Below are 20675 nucleotides of genomic sequence, written 5' to 3' on the forward strand. Positions count from 1 at the left end.
TATCTGTAGTGCCCTTGATATAAGGAAGGAGGGCCATGCCATTGTTTTCTTCTGTGTCTTGGTTTTTGGGGGGTGTTTCTTTTTGGATTAGCTTCGTAACCCTGTTTTGCTGGTATCCATTGGCAATTAACACATTTGAGAGATTCTGTAACTCAGTTGTCAAGTGGTCTTTGTCAGCCAGGCGTTTGGTTCTGGAGATGAGAGTCTTGGCTACGGAGTTTATTTGTGCAGGGTGGTGGTGTGATTGTGCATGTAAGTAGCGGTTGGTGTGTGTTTTTTTCCGGTAGATAGTGTGTCCTAGGGAGCCATCAGGTTTTTTGTAGATTAGGACGTCAAGAAAGGGAAGTTGGTTGTTGGCTTCTATTTCCATAGTGAATTGTATTTTGGGGTGTAGGCTGTTGAGATGTGTGAGGAAGCTGTCCAGTTTTTCCTTCCCGTGTGGCCAAATTACAAAGGTGTCGTCAACATATCTGAGCCAAAGTTTGGGTTTGTGTTCTGACTTGTCTATCCAAAAAATAGCCAATATCCTCAGAAACCCCAAGGATAAAATCCAGTTGGAAAACCAAGGGGTCTATGAAATACCCTGCAAAGTCTGCCCAGCCACGTACATTGGACAAACAAACAGACGAATAAATGCACGTATCGCAGAACACAAGAATGCCGTCAAAAAAGAAGAAAAAACTTCCTCTCTCTTCCAACACATGAAAGAAACAGGACACGAAATTAATTTTGCAGATTCCAAATTGCTCTCTAACATGGAACATCACCACAAGAGAATAATCATGGAAGCCATCGAGATAGAGAAACACCCTCACAACATGAACAAGCGTGACGACACATCCCGCTTGCCAGACATCTGGAAATTAGCCCTCCCCACAAAAACTGACACCAGATCCAGAGGCACACAGAACGCCATCACCAATCAACCACACCAGACCCAAACCCAGACCCTCTCCACAGATAAATTACAGACACCATCCAGTAGCCAAACCATGGTGGCACCTCCGGATGCTGCACCCCCCTGCAATCCCTACACAGATCTGGCTGGCACAGGCCACAAAACCACAGCTCGCCCCTATACACGAAGCCAAGCCAGAGCACAACTAAATGTAGTACACCCATCTTCTCAGAAAAACTCTTCACAAAGTTCAAGAGGTCAAGACACAAAGGCTTTAGCAACTAATCCACACCTAATGACCCACCTAAGTGGTACTCAGGATATCACTCAAGAAATCACTCAAGATATCCCTCAAGCAATTAAGGAACAAAAGAAGAAAAGGCACACTAGCCTGGGAACTTCCTCTCTGCCCAGAACATAGGAGGCCACACCTCCTCAACAGTATTTATAGGAACTCAAACACTGAGATCCTGCTCTGTTCCAGTAACAAGAAGCCGAAAGCACCAGCCTGAAGATGACGAGTGAGACCTCGTCGAAACGTCGCCTAGACACCCCAACTTTTACACGGGAAGATACCCGAGGACACCAAAACCTGCATATATATATATATATATATATATATATGAATATATGATTCTTCTTTTCTACATCATCAGACCTTTGTGGTGGCTTCAGTTCAAACAATTTCATCTTCTCTTTTAGTTCACAGTTTGGTATAAACCCCAGAACACAATTCAACAGTTCTATTTAGTAGTTCCATCACAAGACTAGTAAATTAAATCAGATGTTAAATCCTGATGGTTTCCCATTTTCTTTGTATTGGTCAATGAGTCCAAAGACAGGGAACAAAACAGATTTACTGGCGAAGTCTGTATCTAACATATTTGGGAAGATTTAATTAGCAATCCTGAAACACTAATTTGTTCTTAAGATGGCTTTTATTGCATGATTTTCACACAGCTTTGGCTTTCTTTCTCTATTCTCATTCATAATCCCTTTCTGTCATAGTAATGAGATGGAGGAGGAACACTGTAGAAGAATACAAAGGAGTGGGCTAGAGATCAGAGACCCCCTAGAGAAAAAATGCTAGTTGTGTTGAAACTATTGTAGCATCTTTTGAAATGCCTCAGGAGTTTTGTTTGTTTTAGATTTTGCTTTGGGCTAAATTTGGGTGGTGGTTCCAAAGATGACGCACCACAAGCATCCTTACTTATATTAAGTATTTTATTGTAAAGGGCTCATGACTTATCTTGCAGGTTGATTTCCAAGACTTTTAAGTTGTGCTTATTGAACCATGGTTGGTTACACTGATCACAAACCAAAGTTAATCTTTGTCATGTATGCATCCTAAGGATTAAGTGGAAAGAGCCATAAACCAAGTATAGAGCATCTCTGCTTTTCATTCCGAAAGCCTCAGGTTCTCCAGGTAAAACTTGAGAGATGCCTGCTTGAAATCCTGAAGGGCCACTGCCAATCAGTGTAGACAATCCTGAGCTGCATGGACCAATGGTCTGGGCTCAGCATAACACAGTTTCCTAATATGTGCTCTCTTTTTTTGCTTTTTGTGGAACATTTATGACATGTGACATGTTAAAAGTAAAAAGTGCTCCTAATAAATAAGAAACACAAATGAAATGCAAATTAAATCATAAAACCATTAAAAGGGGTAAGGTGTGTACCACTATTTGAATACATCAAAGCTTATTGCACCTCCCAAGTTAAACATGTTTTAAAAACAGTGGCCCATACTGTCTTAAATGGCTGGAGTGAACAAGAAGGCCTTTATCTACTTGAGGAAAGTCTACTACACAGATTATGCCAGGTTATTCCATAAGAGGTGCCACTGTTGAAAAGGCCCTTGGGGGGGTGTCACCCACTTCACTTGGTACATTTTAACTTTTTATTGGCACATATGTGGATATAATAGTATAATAGTAATGGTTGTCTGCTTCTACAGTAGAAGACTTCAGTGCTGCTGAGGCATTGCTTTTGTGCAATCAGCTGGAAAGTATATTAAAATGGAAATTCCATGGAGCACTTAATATTGAGCTGATTTATCCGTGTGTGTGTTAAGAAATTTAGAAAGTTTCTTAACTCATTTATATTCAAAAGAATTTCAAAAGCAGCATGTGATATATGAAAAATCAGATTTTTTGGGGGAGGGGGGGAACCCTACTAAAATGATATACTATTCCCAAATGAACAGCAACCAGGCTAGGATAATCCATCTTGGAAAATCTAGTAGAAGAATAAAATGTCTTCAGTGGGTGATGAAATGCCACCAGAAGGGAGTTTCGTAATATTGGAGTTGCTACACTAAAAGGCCTGCTCCATGTCACCATAGTTCTGACCTTGGGACCATGTGGGACTACAAGAAGCTCCTCCCCTGATTACTATAGTGACTGAACTAGTTTGTGGAGATAAGGCAATCTTTCAGCTACCCTGGTTCTAAGTTGCTAAGGTCCTTATAGACCAATATTAAAACTTTCAACCTGGTATGGTAGCATATTGACAGCTTGCTCAGATCCCTCTGTGCAGGTGTGCTGTGCTGTTGATAGGTCGCTCTAGTTAGCAGCCTAGCTGCCACATTCTGCTCCAGCTGCAGCTTCTGGACCACATCTAAGGACAGCCCCACATAGAGTGCATTATAGTAATTGGGTCTGTTAGTCAGAAGTTAGTTCCATTCATCAAAGGCTCCTTCTCATTTACAGATTTTGCCCTTCCACTTGGAATCAAGTATGAGAGCCAGGGTGGTATAGTGACTAGAGTGTCAGGCCAGGACTTGGGAGACCAGCCTCATATGACCAACATGTTTAAGTCTAATTGAGGGGTCAATACCATAGCGTAAGCTGTCCTGCCAGGAGTAGTTCACTTTGAGAGGGACTAGGTAATCAAGTCTTTGTTCCCCAAGTCTACCAGAGAAGTTCAGTGTGTGAAGAAGCTAAGCTGGTTGTTGCAGCTTAGCTGCATGGCTCTTACAAGCCTTTCTTGAGTTCCTATACCAATAATTTATTAACTTTCACCATTGTAACTAAGCCAAGTTTTACTGTTTATGCTTTCTGACTGATGCATGGAAAAGCACATGAATCTTTGAAGGGTTAGTAAGTAAATCATTTTAAACTTACTAAACATGTGGTCTTTTTCTATGCTGGGGGAAGAGGGGAACTTTGGAAGGAAATCACAGGGGCATATCTTAAAAGTCTAACAGCCTATATTTTCATGCTTTACTTTGCTGCATATTTTGTGGCTTTAACCAAAGAGTACTTGCCTCAGACTTGGATATTGGCATCCAGGAATTCTCCTTTTATACCTACTTTTCCTTGTCAACCACCACTATTCCTACTTGGCTGTGGAGTCCACTGGGTGACCTGAAGCCAGTCATAGCCTCTCAGCCAAACCTACCCCACAGGGTTACTGCAAGGATACAATGGACTGATTTCTACAGTAGTTGCAATTGCTGGACACTTTTCAAAAGCAGCCAGATGTATGTTGCTTATCATAATCTAGCCTGGATGTTATTAGAGCATAGATAATAGCTAGAAATATTTCCTAGAGAATCTTAAATTAGTTCACCACTGTAATTCCTTTTTTAAGAAGGTGAAGTTTTCTTCCTTTGAGTAATGTTCTCACTTAGTTTAAACTAGCTATGAGCTGGCTCTGCCTTGTATGTTGAGCTTAGATTTTCAAATGCATTATTACAATGTGTCACAATAAATGAAATGCTTCTTCAGATATGTGAGATATGGGGTGGGGGGAGTGGGCTGCTTAAAAGACAGAATCCGGTGTCCATGTGCCCCTTGCTTTTATGTTGCTCTTTTATTTTATTTTGTTCTCTTGTCTAAAGGAAAAGTGAAAAATATTGCTTCCTTCATTACCAAACAGTTCTTAAGCTCATGAAAAAAGAGCCAGCAGAGAGTCTAGAAAAACCTTTGAAATCCCTTTCACCCTATCTGTGCTTCTAATTCTCTGAAAGAAACTTAGACAGCAAGGTTAGGGAAAGTGAGGAAAGGGGGTAGCAAGGAGAATTATGACTTTAAATGAGTTTCCACTATCTGCTGTGATGATATACAAAAGGTGTTTTGCTGTCTTCTGGCATCTTATTCGAGCTTTTCACTTTAGCAATGTTCCATGGTGCTGTGTTTCATAGATATTGGAACAACAGTAAGATGGGGGACGGGGGACGGGACGGGGACTCATAGCCTGATCCACACATTCAGTGCTTTCCCCTAAGGGTGCAATGTTCGTGTAGATTCAAGGTCATGCGATATGAACCGGATTGACCCAAAACATTTTGCTGCTGGAAGTGAAGCGCAATATATCACTAATCCCATTCAAAGCTCATTGAACTAGTAGTTCAGTCCTACTTTAATACCAGGTTATTTTATCCTCACCAAGCATCTCAGGTTCCAAAATAACCACAGATGTCTTACAGTACCTGCTGGTGGACAGCTTAACATGGTAGTGAATTAACATTTCTCTCTTGTTCATCATGTTAAAGTTCCAAATGTAGAATAGGAAACCCAAAGCCTCATGCTGTTCAGTCTTACTGTAGCACCACGGGGCGGGGGGGGGGGGAGAGACCTCCAGCATAAGATGTTGAGCCAGCATAAGGGTGATCAGGGTGTTAGAAGATGGCCCTTCCCCTTGTTTAGCCCATCCTCCAGCTACTGATGTACATAACACACAGGCATGAGTCAACTCACAATAGGTTTCCTGTAGGTGCTTCATAAGCCAATACAGGACCAGAACAATATGTGCCCTCCTGATAGTTCCACCACCCTCAGAGGTTCAGGGGGATGGCCCATGAGAGAGCATTCTCTGTGGCAGCCCCTAAATTGTGAAACACTCTGCCCACAAAAGAGCATCTGGCTGGCAACTTCACTTTGTTTGTTTGTTTGTTTGTTTGTTTGTTTGTTTGTTTGTTTAGTATACTGCCCTTCAACTGTAGATCTCAGGTTGGTTCACAACATAAAGTTTTCATTAAATGCTGAAGATGCACTTCTTTGCCTTGACCTTTGACCCCCCCCAAGATGTATGTTTGTAGTAAAGGTAAAGGTACCCCTGACCGTTAGGTCCGGTCATGGATGATTCTGGGGTTGCGGCGCTCATCTTGTTCTATAGGCCGAGGGAGCCGGCATTTGTCCACAGACAGCTTCTGGGTCATGTGGCCAGCATGACTAAGCCGCTTCTGGTGAACCAGAGCAGAACACAGAAATGCCATTTACCTTCCCACTGGAGTGGTACCTATTTATCTACTTGCACTTTGACGTGCTTTTCAACTGCTAGGTGGGCAGGAGCTGGGACTGAACAATGGGAGCTCACCCTCTTGCGAGGATTTAAATCACCAACCTTCTCATCGGTAAATTGTTTTAAACTGTTTTTAACATTGTTCTTTTAAATTGCTGTACCCTACCCTGGAGCATTAGGGTGAAGGGTGGGATGAGAAGGAGGAGTATGAGTATGATTATGATAATAATATTTTTTTTTTGTTCTGGGACTCACAGTTTCTACAGCCCATGATAAACAAGTCTTCCTGCTCTTTTTATGTCCTACTATTACAAGTTGCCAGGAGTGATTAACTTAGTTCTGTAGTTTAAAAACAACAGTTTCCGCACAAGACATAATCCTTCATTCATCTGATTTTTATTTTCAGTTGACATATTTTATATGGGAAAATGGGTGACTGTGTTTCTGTTGCATCCCAGATTCCTCCTAGGATACCTTTGTTTCAATTCTCTGAGGATGCAATGTATGGGGTCCTTTATCCTATTTGGGTGAAGAGGTGTAGAAGAGCAGTAGATCAATACATACACCCCCCCCCCCAGTAATGTTTCTCAGACTGTAATCTTCTTGTTATGAAACATCCCCTCATGATGCTTAGATGTACCCTTCAGTGAGCTCCAGATCTATACAAAAAAAGTTGAGTATTCCACTTACCTTCTGAACAAGGTGACCTTGTAAATGGAAGGTGATTGCCACACTGCAAAGTGGCATATGATTGGATGTCTGTAGTCAGTGCTATGGAATGCTGGGACTTGCAGAATCCCAACGTGTTGCTACAGCAACCAGCTGCGAGAGAGGAGGATTTAGTTGAGCCAATTAGGCAAGGAAAGTTACACTGCTGAGTGGGTCTGTGTGTTCTCTCTAAAAGATAGTGGGTCCCTGTGCACTACTGAGGAAACATGCATTATAGCTCTCTCATGCCAAGCACACCAAAACAAAGATGCTGCTCAGCATTTCTGTGCAAGGAACACACCTTTGTACTGAAAAGCCACACTCTTTTACTCTTGATTAATGCCAGTTACAGATGGGTAGCCGTGTTGGTCTGCCATAGTCAAAACAAAAAAAATTCCTTCCAGTAGCACCTTAAAGACCAACTAAGTTAGTTCTTGGTATGAGCTTTCGTGTGCATGCACACTTCTTCAGATACACAGTATATGCGTGTATCTGAAGAAGTGTGCATGCACACGAAAGCTCATACCAAGAACTAACTTAGTTGGTCTTTAAGGTGCTACTGGAAGGAATTTTTTTTGTCTTGATTAATGCGTTCAGAATAACTATTGGCCCTGGTTCAGTATTCATAGTCACCAAAATAGATTGGAATCTCACTTTTACTCAAAAGCATAAATTGAAAATGGCAAAATTGTTTTTAGTTTACTGTACTTTTTCCTAGTGCTAATGTTAGAATAACAACATCTTCCGCTTCTGCACCATAGAATTGCTGATTGAATGTACTTTATGGTCTGTAATTGTATTTCTTTCCCCTACCTCAGCACTCTGGTACTCAGATTCATTTGAGAATTTGATTGACATTGTCACACCCCCCCCCCCCCACTTTTGAAAATAAACTTAAAAGGAGCTGGGAGGGACTGTTGCATGCTGATGAGCAATCTTTATCTGCAGCCAGGTGCAGTCCCCTCCCTTCTGTGTTCTTCACAGTATATTCAATAATGCCTTATAGAAAAAGGTAATTTCACATCAACTTTGGAAAATGGCAGTTTTGTTTCTCCTTTTTACTCTGTATACATTTTGAAAGTTAAGAAACTTTCATGATAGTTGTTTTTTTTTAAAAAAATATGGGGAGATAACTAAAAAAATCATGAAATACAATGAAGTAAAGTAAGTCAGTGGGATGCGGGTGGCACCGTGGTCTAAACCACAGAGCCTAGGGCTTGCCGATCAGAAGGTCAGCGGTTCGAATCCCTGCAATGGGGTGAGCTCCCGTTGTTTGATCCCTGCTCCTGCCAACCTAGCAGTTTGAAAGCACATCAAAGTGCAAGTAGATAAATAGGTACCACTCCGGCGGGAAGGTAAATGGCGTTTCTGTGCGCTGCTCTGGTTCGCTAGAAGCAGCTTAGTCATCCTGGCCACATGATGTGTGTGGACAAACGCCGGCTCCCTCGGCCAGTAAAGCGAGATGAGGGCTGCAACCCCAGAGACATCTGCAACTGGACTTAACGGTCAGGGGTCCCTTCACCTTTAAAGTAAGTCAGTATTTAAATTTTGGAGGATTTTCTTGACACCAATAGTTGTTTTCTCTTGTCTCAATCCCCTCAACCCCGACTCAGAGAAATTGTCAAAAGAGGAGGAGGTAATGCATTGGGTGATATTGCCCTCAACTCCAATGATTGTCCAGGCCAGGGAATTTGGCTTTATCTGACTTACGGCACACACACCCTGCCCAATGCAGTCCTTATCATCTTCACATTGTTGGAACAAGTCACAACATAATTGGGCAATGGCTGTTTGTAAAACAGAGCTCAGGAGAGGCAGGTTGAACAGCAAATCTTGACCAGGTAGCATTCATGGGACCTCAGCATGCTGCTGAGACAACAGTTCTCCTTGGGTGAATTTCAGTCTCATTTTTTTAAAAAAACAACAACCCAACAACTTGTATTTGTGACATTGCTCTGTTCATTGTTACTTCAGACTGCATTTTAATAATTTGACTTCATGATTTTGAACCTGTTGCTTTGTTGTATTTTATTTTGTTGCTATATTTGTTTATTATGCTTCTTTTACATGAGATTCCCAGCAGTTTCCTATCCAGGGGGTTGATTGGATCTATGCCTCCTTAGTTTCAGCCACACTGCTGCTTTAGGTCTTCCCAGTCCATCACTTGACCCTTGAAACTGGAGTTAATTCTATAACCCTGGAGGCAGAGAGCATTTGGAATCTACTACTGAATCTGAGGCCATATTTTATTTACAGCTTTTCTCTGTCAGAGTATGTGTAAATTCACTTCACACTCCTCAGGAATTTTGCTCATAGTATAAAAGTTTGATGGTGCCTAACATGGCGGCTTGGGGCTAAATTTGACTTGGTATAGAAGAACTGTTGACAAACGTTTGCCCCTAGTTCAGTTGAAATAATGTTATATACAGTATTCCCTGCTGTAAATATTTGATTCTTTGATCTTCAGATGCGCTTTTGGAAAGGGTTCCCAACTTATCTCGCTGTATATGACTTTTGTTTAGATACAGAAGAGGTTACTTTGTGTCATTACTTACAACAGATTTGTGTATAATGTTTATTAAATAGCCTCAGTACTCATTTGAAAAGTTTTCAAGGTAGCCCAAGAGAAAATACTATCTATCCAAGTGGATAGTGATCTTAATCTTTTTTTATCTTTTCATAATGACCCAGACAGTCAAGTAGAATAAAAAAGGATGTTCAGGAAGAGAGAACAAGGTTGGTACAAGACAGGCTCATGCAAGGGTCAGTAATTGTGTACATCTCTCCCCCTTCCCTGCTGTAAAGCACCAGATAGATACTAAACTGCAGTCTGGTCAGTTAGTTACTGTAGTTTATGTTGGAATTGATAAGAGCTTGATGAAGATCTGTGGGCAGGCTTTGTAGCAGCATGATCAGAACATTAATTGGCAGCTAATGTGACAGAATTCTAATCGGCCTCAGAAGTCTCATAGCAAGACCAAGGAGATTTGATATGCCACCTAATCCTTCAGCAATAAGTCTCACTGTGTTCACTTCCGGTAAGTGCTTTAGAGGTGCTAATGCACTCTCTAAGAGTATCATCTAAACTGGACAGGTTTAACTGGTATACAGAGTTATATTTTCAGCTCTTTGATTATAAGAAAAATCAGTTTTGTGACTTGGAATATAAATACAAACGAATTGACCACAATCTGATTTGTTGGGGGGGGGGGCAGATTGATTTGACATCCAACCAGCTGATGTCAAGAAAATTAACCCAAATTCAGTTCTGTTGTCAGGTGCAGACTTTTGGGCTAAAATGCAGGACCTGTGAGCCTCTAGGGAACCTAAATTTGTTCTAGACAATGTTTAGATTGACTGTGGATTTTTGAGGGTAAGGAAGAGGATCATTATTCTGCAAGATGCTGCAAAACTTGGGAACTCATATGAATGAGTCATTTGGAGAGCTCCTGCTAGAGAATTATACAGAAAGCCCATGAACGTGCTTTGGACCTGTGGATGTCATTGTCCATCTCTTTCTTCTTTGAACCTTGCTGCTATTATGATGTCAGTGCACAGTCTCAGTTTTGTCTACATATAATCAGCCAGAGCGTGTTGAACAAGGAAGGAGGATCAGAAGTGACATTCCCAGTTTTCACCAGTTCATCACAGAGGAGATCTTTCATCTTGCTTGCACACAGCACTCCCAAGAGCCCTGTCTCAAATGCAATAGGTCTCCAGAGTTGTTGTGGTAGTATTGTGGCTTCTTCTTTCTGAATGATTGCCATATGATGGTTAGATTCAGATGTAGCCTCAAACCCTGATAAAATTTACTGACTTTTTCCTGGTAGGCTTCAGCTCTCAATGCCATGTTTAACCATTTCTCATTTCACTGACATTGTGCCACTGTTAATAGAATACCAAAGAACTTCCTAGCCTCTCTTCTTGTTCACTTTGTTTTCAAACCTAAGCTTGTGTTGAATTTTATGTTGGGAAATGAAGAGAGACAGACTGCAGAGAAGAATTAATTCCTTCATGTTTTTTCAACAGCTTGCAAATCAGTGTATTGTGACTTTCACACTGCATGCAAATAATCTAGCTTCCACCTTGGCTTCAAGGCACTCCTGCATCCCAGCACACCAGGAGATTTCAGACTGTGCTGTCTTAGCTTCATTTGAAAGGGGTAGGGGAAGCTTCATTTGAAATGCAATTGATAGTTTTTGACTGGAGGAAGAAGTGCAGTGAGGCCACCAGAGGACTGAAATGCATCTTGATTCAACCTTATCTAGATTTTTTAATTCCTTCTTTTTATTTGGTTTGTGAAATATATTTTTTCAGTGCATGCCACTGGAGACAGTTATGTGAATTGGAAAGGCGACCATACGAGTTTCTAATTTTTGGGAGATCACACACAATCTGTTGTTTTCTAGCTTGCTAGAAAATAGGCCCAGTAAGATCTCTTTACCAGTATGGTTTTTCTTCACGTAGTAGCATATAAGCTTCAGAGACCCATTGCAGGAGCTTGTGCAGGGATGTTTTACCCATGGTTGGAAGATCTGGAAGTGGGCTCTGGGATTTCCCACTCCATATTCCCAGTCCCTGTCCAACATGCATTCTCCTTTCTCACCAGTTCTAACCATGGCTGATTACTGCATTGCTATGGATGTTGATTATGAGCTCATCCATACTGTTGTTTAATGTGGATAGTAAACTTCATGTACATCCATTAATTTCCTGTTCTCCATATGGTGTTCTCTTCTAAATCACTGCCTTCCCACACTTTCCCCTCCACTAATTTGGATTTTCTCATGCGTCTCCTTTTCAGAGTATCCCTGGTATGTGAAAATCCAGACTGAGGGAGGGGAAACTGTAGGAAGGCAATAATTTGGAGAACAGCATATGGACAACAGGAAATTAATAGATGTACAGGAAGTTTACTACCCACATTAAACAACAGTATGGATGATGCTAACCATGAGGCAAACGAAGGTCCAGAATTCCTCAATGTTCGGTCTGCAGTCCTGCCATAATTTATCCTACCAAATGATAAGAAAACTATTACCACACATTAAGGACAGATGTGTGGCAAAATGGTAATTTACATCTACCACAAATTTCCTTTTAACCAGAGGTGGTTAACCAGCATCTAGCCAACCTCCTCCTTGCCTGGGGAACTCATGCTGAAGAGAAATGAGAAGGCTTGATCCAACATTTCACTGCTGATATCTTAGCCATTTTGAAAGAGTGCCAGCATTACACCCAGGGACCTTTATTTTTTGTGCTGCAAATAGTTTGACATACCGTTGAAAGCATGTATATTCCCATATTGATTAAAATCAGTCGGCTAAAAAAAGCATAGTACCTTTCATGTTATGTATCACATATTCTCTGGAGCCAAAACAGATGCTTTTCTGAGGGAGAAGAAATTGAAATGGAATTGTGGGTGGGTGGGTGTGGGTGTGCTTGTGCATGTAAGGCTTCTTGAATAAGTCGATTTCTGTGAATTCCTGTGTGAACTGACCTGATCTGCACCTACTGGACTAAGGTAGCACACTTCTCAGATCAAAGTACCAACATGTGTATTTTAGGAGAAAATGTCTTTTAGACATGAGTACATTATGGTAAAATTGTTATTTAAATACCTATTTATAGATTTTTAAAAACCAAGAATGTGGAGATAAATGCAGGAACCAGATGGAATGGACTTATGAAAGAACATAAATAAATCTGTTGCAGGGTAGAAACAGGCTGATACATACATCCTTACAGGCATCTGCACTTGCTGGCTTGAGACATGAAGGATCCCCCTTTAGGAAATGTCTGGTTCACTTAAGTTGTTATTGCGTTTCCTCTGAACATGTGTAAAGCTGTCAGTGATTATGACTCAGGCAAGTCCAGTGCAACACAGGGTGAAGTGGACTGCACTGTGAATGAGCTTCTCAACAGCAGCCCCAAGTGTGAAGGATGTTGTTTGTTTTCTAATTTATACACATATAATGGTCAGTGTAGAGGGTGGGGAGATAGAGCTGCACTGTCAGTCCACTTGATGGGCTTTTGACTACGCATTTCCCCCCCTAAGTACTCGTTTATTGTTAATTATGATGGAAACAATAATGCATTAACCAAACATAAGTAACTTGGATTAATCAGCTGCTTTGCAGGCAGACACTTGCTCAATTCCCTGGAGTTCCCATCAGCAAATTGTAGTAATGATGCTGATTTGCACAGTACTATTGTTTCAGCTGTAAATACCTGAATTGATTACCCAGGAGCCCCTGCCTCAATGTAGCCTTGTTTTTGCTTTGTTCTTTATTATGTTAGGTATCCTGCACAGCAGGGGGCCTGTAACCACGACAGAGTCACCTTGGGACTTCAAGTATGGTAATCTAAATGAATTCTTTGTTGCTGTAAATTACAAACAGAACAACAGCCGCCTGCTCCCACATTTATAAATATGTATGGTTTCTCTGCTGTCGTGAAATTATTATGGCCAGGGATAGATCAAAGTGAATTAGCACCTGCCAAGTAAATTTTGATAGGTCATTTTCACTTTAATGTTATTCCTGTGTGTCATGACACAGTACCAAAATTAACACTGACGTCGTCCTTTGTTACAGAAACCATTGATAATGCTAAACTGGGTGGCAGAATTTTTAATTGGTTCATAAGAGTTTCAGCCATGTAAGCCAGTTGTTCTGGCATTAAATAGAGACATCAAAATGGTATTTATTGTATTGCTAAACTACAAAAAATCAATGGCAAAGTTGTATGTAATGATTTTGGTCTAATAAACCATGGTTTGACTGGGAATGAGAATTGTGCTTCCCCCACCCCTTCTCTCATTGTGCTCTAATGAAAGACTTCCAGGGTTGTTAAACCACAGTTTTCTGTTGCATCCAAAGTGGAAACTATGGTTTAATCTCCGACCACAAAATTATATCAATCCAGCGCTGAAAGGAAGAATAGAATCATTTTAATTTTTTTAAAATTGTAATATCTCTATCCCATTTTCCTATACAACATACAAAATTAAAACCACAAATTAACCACATATAATAATTTAGGCAGATTAATGTTAATTTAAAATATAAACAATGCTATTTTGAAAGGCTCAGCTATTTTTAAAAGACAGTCTAAACATCCAGGTCCTTTGTCAAGCATGCACTAGCTATGCTCACCAAAGAACTTCATAAGCCACCTGTTGTGGCTGTCTATTGAGAACACAAAATCAGGGTGTCGTCAAACTGTGAAGCACCTTTCAGGGCCCAAGACAAACTGTGGTGGTCTTTTTAAATAAATGTAGGAGAAAAACATTTGGATTTTTAACAGCTGCAGTTGAAAGGAGTTGGTTGACACAGAATGCCGTAGGGACATTTTGACTGTGCATAGCATATATTTAAATACACAGGGAAAACTGCTCTGGACCAATTTGCATCAGATTGTATCTATGCACCACTGTTGTCGTTTGTACAGCTATTTTGACCTACATTTTGTTCAGTGGCACATGCCTAAGTGAGGCTCAGCATTGTCTCCATTGAAAGGATAGGCCAAAAATATTCTGGGTTGAGTCTAGACACATCTGGGATTATTGAGAGAGGAGGCTTCATAACTGGTAGGATTTGGCCTGATGACACCCAAGAAAAGGGGAAGGTTGTAAAATGTGGTTTTTGCACTTTATATGGTGCCGAGCCCAAAGGCTTAAGCACCACCATATTGTGTTAATGGGGGGAGGGATCTCAGGAAAGGTATGTTTTTGTTTACTAGCAAAGGCTGTCATACCTGACCCACCAAGTATTTGTTTTTGTATGTCTTTCTTGGGATACCTTTGACCCCGATACCAGATCAGTACGGTTAATTTGTCCTATCAGTGGAGGCTGAAAAGAAGGTGTTCCACTACTACTTAATTTAAGAATTATACATTTACCACAGTTCAAGACATGCTGCCATTCATGCATACCACAGAGATGAGTCCTTGGGCTCCTTCTAGTCACATCTGCAGAAGCATCTCAAAAGACTTCCCTTCAAAATCAGATGTAACTGCCTAGACTCTACATCAGTTTCATTTCAAAGTGAACGATCTTCCAAGGAGCTATCTAGTATCTTGCCTGTCTGTTCCAATTCCTCAATTTTTTCCTCACTCTTCAAACAGGGATCATTCATAACTGCTAGGATCTTTTCATACATAATGAAATGAAACAATCAGTGGGGAAGAGCCATGGTGCAGTGGTAGAGCATCTGCTTTGCAGGCAGAAGGTGCCAGGTTCAATGCCTCTCATCTCCATGTAGGGCAGGGAGGGACCCCAGTCTACAATCCTGGAGAACCGCGGCCAGTCAGTGTAGGCAAATACAGAACTGGATGGAGAGCCCAGCTCTGGCTCAGTCAGTAGAACATGAGACTCTTAATCTCAGGGTCGTGGGTTTGAGTCCCACGTTGGGCAAAAAGTTTCCTGCATTGCAGGGAGTTGGACTAAATGACCCTCAGGGTCCCTTCCCACTGTATCATCCTCTGATTCTATAATTCTAAGACAATTGGTTTAACTCAGTTTAAAACAGCTTCCTGTGTAATCCACCTAGCAGGAATGAAACACATTTTCTCCAGATCATCTTAAATTCACACACAAAATAAAAACAGTGTATATATTGTTGTGTGTATGTAATGTACACACATTTTGTGAGGTTGTGTGAAAGGTTTAAAGAGAAACCACTTAGACATTCAGAATAATCACCTTCAGGATTGTACCCAGTCCATTACACACCAACACACACACACACACCTGTCACTAAAATTAACCAAGCATTGCAGAATCCAGAAGTAAGTCACAAGGGAACAAATATTACTGCTTGCTTTTATCTCATGACATGACATAACATTTGTGGCTGGAGTATAACTCTTGCCCTTTGGTTGGATTGGAGTACGAAGCTTAAGTTCAGGCCTCAAAACAGATATAACAGTAGCAGGGTTTATATCAACTGTAAAGTAGATAAATGTGACTGGTTGTGTTCCATTTTTGTTTCCTGGGGGGGGGGGGGCAGGAAAAAAAAATGAAAGGATGGAAACTGCCATGCAGACCTCAGTTAAGGTTCACAAGTGTTAAGTTGTCCTGGATTGTTTCTGTCCTGCATGGTATTGATGACTGTTGTCGTGTTGTGTTACTGGTTTGTAAATATCACTCCAGGGATGCACATAGGCCATTGAGAGCTGCCTTATACTGAGTCAGACCTTGGTACATCTAGCTCAGCATTTCCTAAGCTGACTAGCAGCATCTCTCAAAAGTTTATGGCAGATTCTCTCCCAACTATACTTGGTGATGCTGGGGATTGAACCTGGGACCTTGTGCATGCAAAGCAGAGGTAAGGCCCTTCCCCCAAGGAGTGGTCCAAAGGCCAGGTCCAGCTTTTGGAGCAATGGCATTGTTCCTGGGTGCTGGGTGCTCCTTGGCCAGAGTGAAGGGGTGGAGTTGGCCCAGCTGGAGTTGTGGGAGGAGGAGGCTAGGAGAGAAAAGAAAAGGGGGGGGGGAGAGAAAGAGAAGTGCTACCAAAGGTATGGTACAAAGATTGCCCACAGTTTCACTCATGAGGGAAACAAAATTACGGTGTTTTTTGCTTTTGTTTGTTCTGGCATTTTGGATGTAACTTAGATAGGAGCCTGTAAATTTGCATTTGCCACTGATGTTAGTGTGAGCCATATTCCTCTTAGGCTGTGGAATCTCAAGGCAATCTGGCAACCCACCTCTAAATGTGTTAATTGGCTTATATATTTGGAGAGCAAATGTAAGATTTGGGAATAATGTTGTACAAGTACACTAATAGGGGTGGTGTGTATTTTTTTTAAAAAATGCACAGTAATTTAGAAATTAGTTAGCAATGATATCTTATAAAAATGGGGAAATGGTTTTATTTATTTTCACCAAAAGAGATGTCATCTGGAAATAGAGGCAAAGGCACTTGTCATCCTAATGGGAAAGAAAATAATATTCTGAAAACAAACCTCATGTGGATGCAATACATGCTCTGATTCATCAGTTAATGTGCCTTGTTAGGCTTGGCTGCTTACCCCATTATCATGGTTGTTCCCACACACTCTAGCAAAATTTGTAGGCTTTTTTATGAGCCCAAAGCATAAAGTCATATGCAGTGATGTTATGTAATGCACAGCAATGTTATTTGGTGGGCTTTGAATACAAATTCTCTCTCTCTCTCTCTCTCTCTCTCTCTCTCTCTCTCTCTCTCTCTCTGTGTGTGTGTGTGTGTGTGTGTTGATTTCCTTTTTATCAGTCAATTTTTCAGCTGGTTTGCTGCTCTTTCCTAGTCACTGTAATGCACATTACACAAAGTGCTACAGAGACTAGTAATGTTGAGTTTATTGGGTGGAGCCAGTAAATAGCAACCTTCCCTACCCCTGGCCAGGGAAAAGGTACACCACAGACTGAGGTAACCTAGCTGGCTTAACACTGCAGAGTCTGTCTGAAACTTTAAGATGATGGCGCTTTCCATATCCAACCCTATAAGTGTTCCTATTTTCCAGGGACATCCCTGATTTAGAGAAGCCATCCTGGTTTCTGATTTGATCCCAGAATGTCCCACTTTTCCTTAGGATGTCCCTGTTTTAATTGAAGGGTATGGAGTTATCCAGCCCCCAAGCTGTCTGAAGGCAATCCTGTATAGGGAAGGGGTTTTTTTTAATCTTTATTGCTTTATTATGTTTTTATATATGCTGGAAGCTGCCCAGAGTGCTGGGGCAACTCAAGAAGATGTGTGGGGTATAAATAGTAAAATTATCATTATGTAATGGGATGTCCCAATTTTCATCGGAGAAATGTTGGAGGGTAATGAAGGGGAAGGTAGTCAAGTTTTGAAATGTTAAAATGATTGTAAATCTATTGAAATGTATATAAATTAAAATTATAAATAAAAATGTAAAAAAAAGTATGGCACATTAGGGTAACAAAGGACATTGCTCTTTGAGCCAAAGAAAAGGTGGGTGGGCCCCCTCCCTCACATGGCTGGTAGTTAGAAGGACAAAAAGGGGAGTTGGGGGGGTGCACGCGCATGCTGGGCTAGAGGCAGAAGACAGGCAGATGCCATTTCCATTCTTTTATAAAAAGTTTGTTATCCTGATTTCTTTTTTTTCCAGTAAGTTTCGCCATTTCTGCATATTCCATAAGTTTTTGTATCCATTCTTCTTTCTTTAGGACTTCTTCTTTCCATTTTTGGGCAAGTGACATTCTTGCCGCTGTAGACGCATACACGAATAAATTTCTATACATTTTGGGTAGTTCTGCCCCTATAATTCCCAAAAGGAAAGCTTCTGGCTTAATGTCCCATACTTTGAGCCATTACCAAGACTCTGGCCTGGCTATTCCAACAATTGAACCCATGCTCAATCCAGAATTAGAAGAGACTCAGGTGTGTAGTCTAACCCCCACCCCCTAAACTCACAACACTGTTATTTATCATATAAAGCATGATATATATTATTTTTAAAGTTTAAATTACAGTGCATCCTTTAAAAAAATAAACCCTTTTAAAATGTACCCCAAATTTAAAACTCATATACGTGAGTTAAAATTCGGTCTTCACTATAAACACAATTCAGGGTGGGAGTAAACCGACTTCAAAGATTGAACACAGGCCTTTTTTTCAGTTGGAACTCAATGGAACTCAGTTTCAGCCCCTCTCAGGTGGGTGCCATTGCCATTATAAGGGAACATGGGAGGCATTCATGGTGAGTTCCAGAACTGCTTTTTCCAGAAAAAATAGCTCTTATAAGTATGTCAACCACCACCCCTCCCCCCAAAAAACCCATTGTTGTTTTTATAGTCAAGACCAGACTTTAATTGAAGCTTTTTAAAATGAATAATCTGGTTTACATTTTTTTTTTACAAAATGATTGTTTTTTTAAAAAAAACAATGTTTGCTTAAAATCCACCTAGTTTAAAATAAAACAAACTTTGTTTGGAAAATGAAGAATCTGATTGATCCATTAAGTGGAGATTTTTAATCATTATAGCAATCTTAAAACAGTGTAAACAGAAAACAAGGAATGGCAAATGACAAGTTAAGCATGTGGTTTTTTAAGCCTAATGAACTCTAGAAATCATTTTCTGAGGAAGTGTGTGTGTGTGTGTGTGTGTGTGTGTGTGTGTGTCTTTGAAGCAGTTTGGAGTGCAAGGATGTTTTAATCCTGTAACAGCTGTGGAGGTGATTCATCCTGTAGAGCTTTAGAAGATGGCTAAAGACTTGAGTATACAGCGAAAGTTCTGTTAGTATAATGTTCTGCTCTGGTAGAGTAGCAACTACGCTTGGCACAGAGCATCCCCTGCAGGTACAAACTAATCCCAAACCTGGCATACCTCCAAGATGAGGAATCTTCCTGGCTGAACTTTTTGCAAGGAATAGCTTCCCGCTTTCATTTGCTGCTATTTGAGGATATTGGCTGCGTTTCATGATTGTATATATTTGCTTTGGCAAAGGGGATAATTTTAAGGACCTCTCCTCCTCCTCATTTGCAGCTTTGCCATTTCTGGCACCCATTTTTAGTATGTGTGAGAAATGTGAAAAAGGAATATGTGCCACCTGGACGGCGTAAGAAGCTTTGCAATCATGAATGAGTTGAGATGTCTGACTTTGCCTGCCCTTGCAGGTGGCAGAAGTCTGCTGAGATGCCAGATGACAGTCTGAAAGAATAGAAATGGGAAAGAATTATTAGAATAGAAATAGCTTTTTTCCAGGCTGTGAGCATTTGAGGGTGGGGGGGTGGGAAGGAATATCTGTGATGTGAAAAAAAGAAAGAAAAAGATTGTGCTCTCCAGACTCGGAAATAGTCTAAATGTTTTGTGTACTTTAGAAAGTTTCTTTAAATCTGTACTGGAGCTGGGGAGGCTGAGGATTTTGTTCAGGAACCATCATACATAACACTGGCATAGTCCACTGGGGATTTATCCAGCATCAGCCATTTCAGATGAATGAGCAAGTGTAAAAGAACTGTAGAGGAACAACAGCAACTGGCTGCAGATCTGTAACAGGACACAGCCTTCTACATGACTACTTTGTGAACCTTTGGTAAGAGGCCTTGTTAAAGGCTAGTGTGAAGTCAAGTACCAAGTGACTTCAAGTGACTGAGAGCTGCTGTGGATGCTCCCAAGAAGCAGTGCTTTTTTTCAGCCAGAACTCACCAGAACTCAGTTCTGGCACCTCTCAGGTGGGAGCCATTGCCATTCTAAGAGAACGAGGTTGACTGCATATTGCTTTATAAGTCTACAGTTCTCTAGGCAGAAGGAAGTTCGAGTAAGTGCTGAGTGGTATGTAATTTCCTTCTACTGTTTACAGTCATACCTCATGTTACGTCTGCTTCATGTTACATTCTTTCAGGTTACGTCCCGCGGCAACCCGGAAGTACTGGAAAGTGTTACTTCCAGGTTTTGCCGCTTGCACATGTGCAGAAGTGCAAAATGACGTCATGCGCAGAAGCGGCGAATCGCAACCTGCACATGCGCAGATGCGCCACTGCGGGTTGCGCTCTTCTCATGTTGTGAATGGGCCTCTAGAAAAGATCCCGTTTGCAACAGAGCTACCACTGTAATGGCTTTGGGAGGATTATCATGCCAAAGTGTGAGAAGACTTGAAATCTGTTGTTAGGAACATTTGTCTAGATTATTATTAATAATGAAATTATATATTTTTGGGGGGTCTAGTTTGGCCAACTTAAATATCTACAATAGAAAGGCTGGATACACATTGTAGTGATGTGTAAATAACAGCCAGTCACAAAGCAAGAATAGAAGTCTGATGTGAGAGAACAGAGATATCTCCTGGTGCAGTCAAAAAGTGGCCGTGAGTGAGG

The 20675-nt window shown here is 41.0% G+C and overlaps 1 protein-coding gene across 3 annotated transcripts in view; it reads left to right on the top strand.

Moving 5' to 3' along the window:
• PRKN (parkin RBR E3 ubiquitin protein ligase) overlaps positions 1–20675 on the top strand; it is a 606555-nt gene that overhangs the window by 319160 nt on the left and 266720 nt on the right. For 2 of the 3 annotated variants that reach the window (XM_077925847.1, XM_077925845.1), the window contains exon 7: positions 13154–13213. The exons of the other annotated variant lie outside the window; for it this stretch is intronic. In XM_077925847.1, the coding sequence (XP_077781973.1) occupies positions 13154–13213 (60 nt within the window). The remainder of the gene's footprint in view (positions 1–13153; positions 13214–20675) is intronic. 3 annotated transcript variants of the gene reach the window in all.

Source organism: Podarcis muralis, chromosome 3 (genome assembly GCF_964188315.1).
Source record: "Podarcis muralis chromosome 3, rPodMur119.hap1.1, whole genome shotgun sequence".
NCBI classification, from domain to species: domain Eukaryota; kingdom Metazoa; phylum Chordata; class Lepidosauria; order Squamata; family Lacertidae; genus Podarcis; species Podarcis muralis.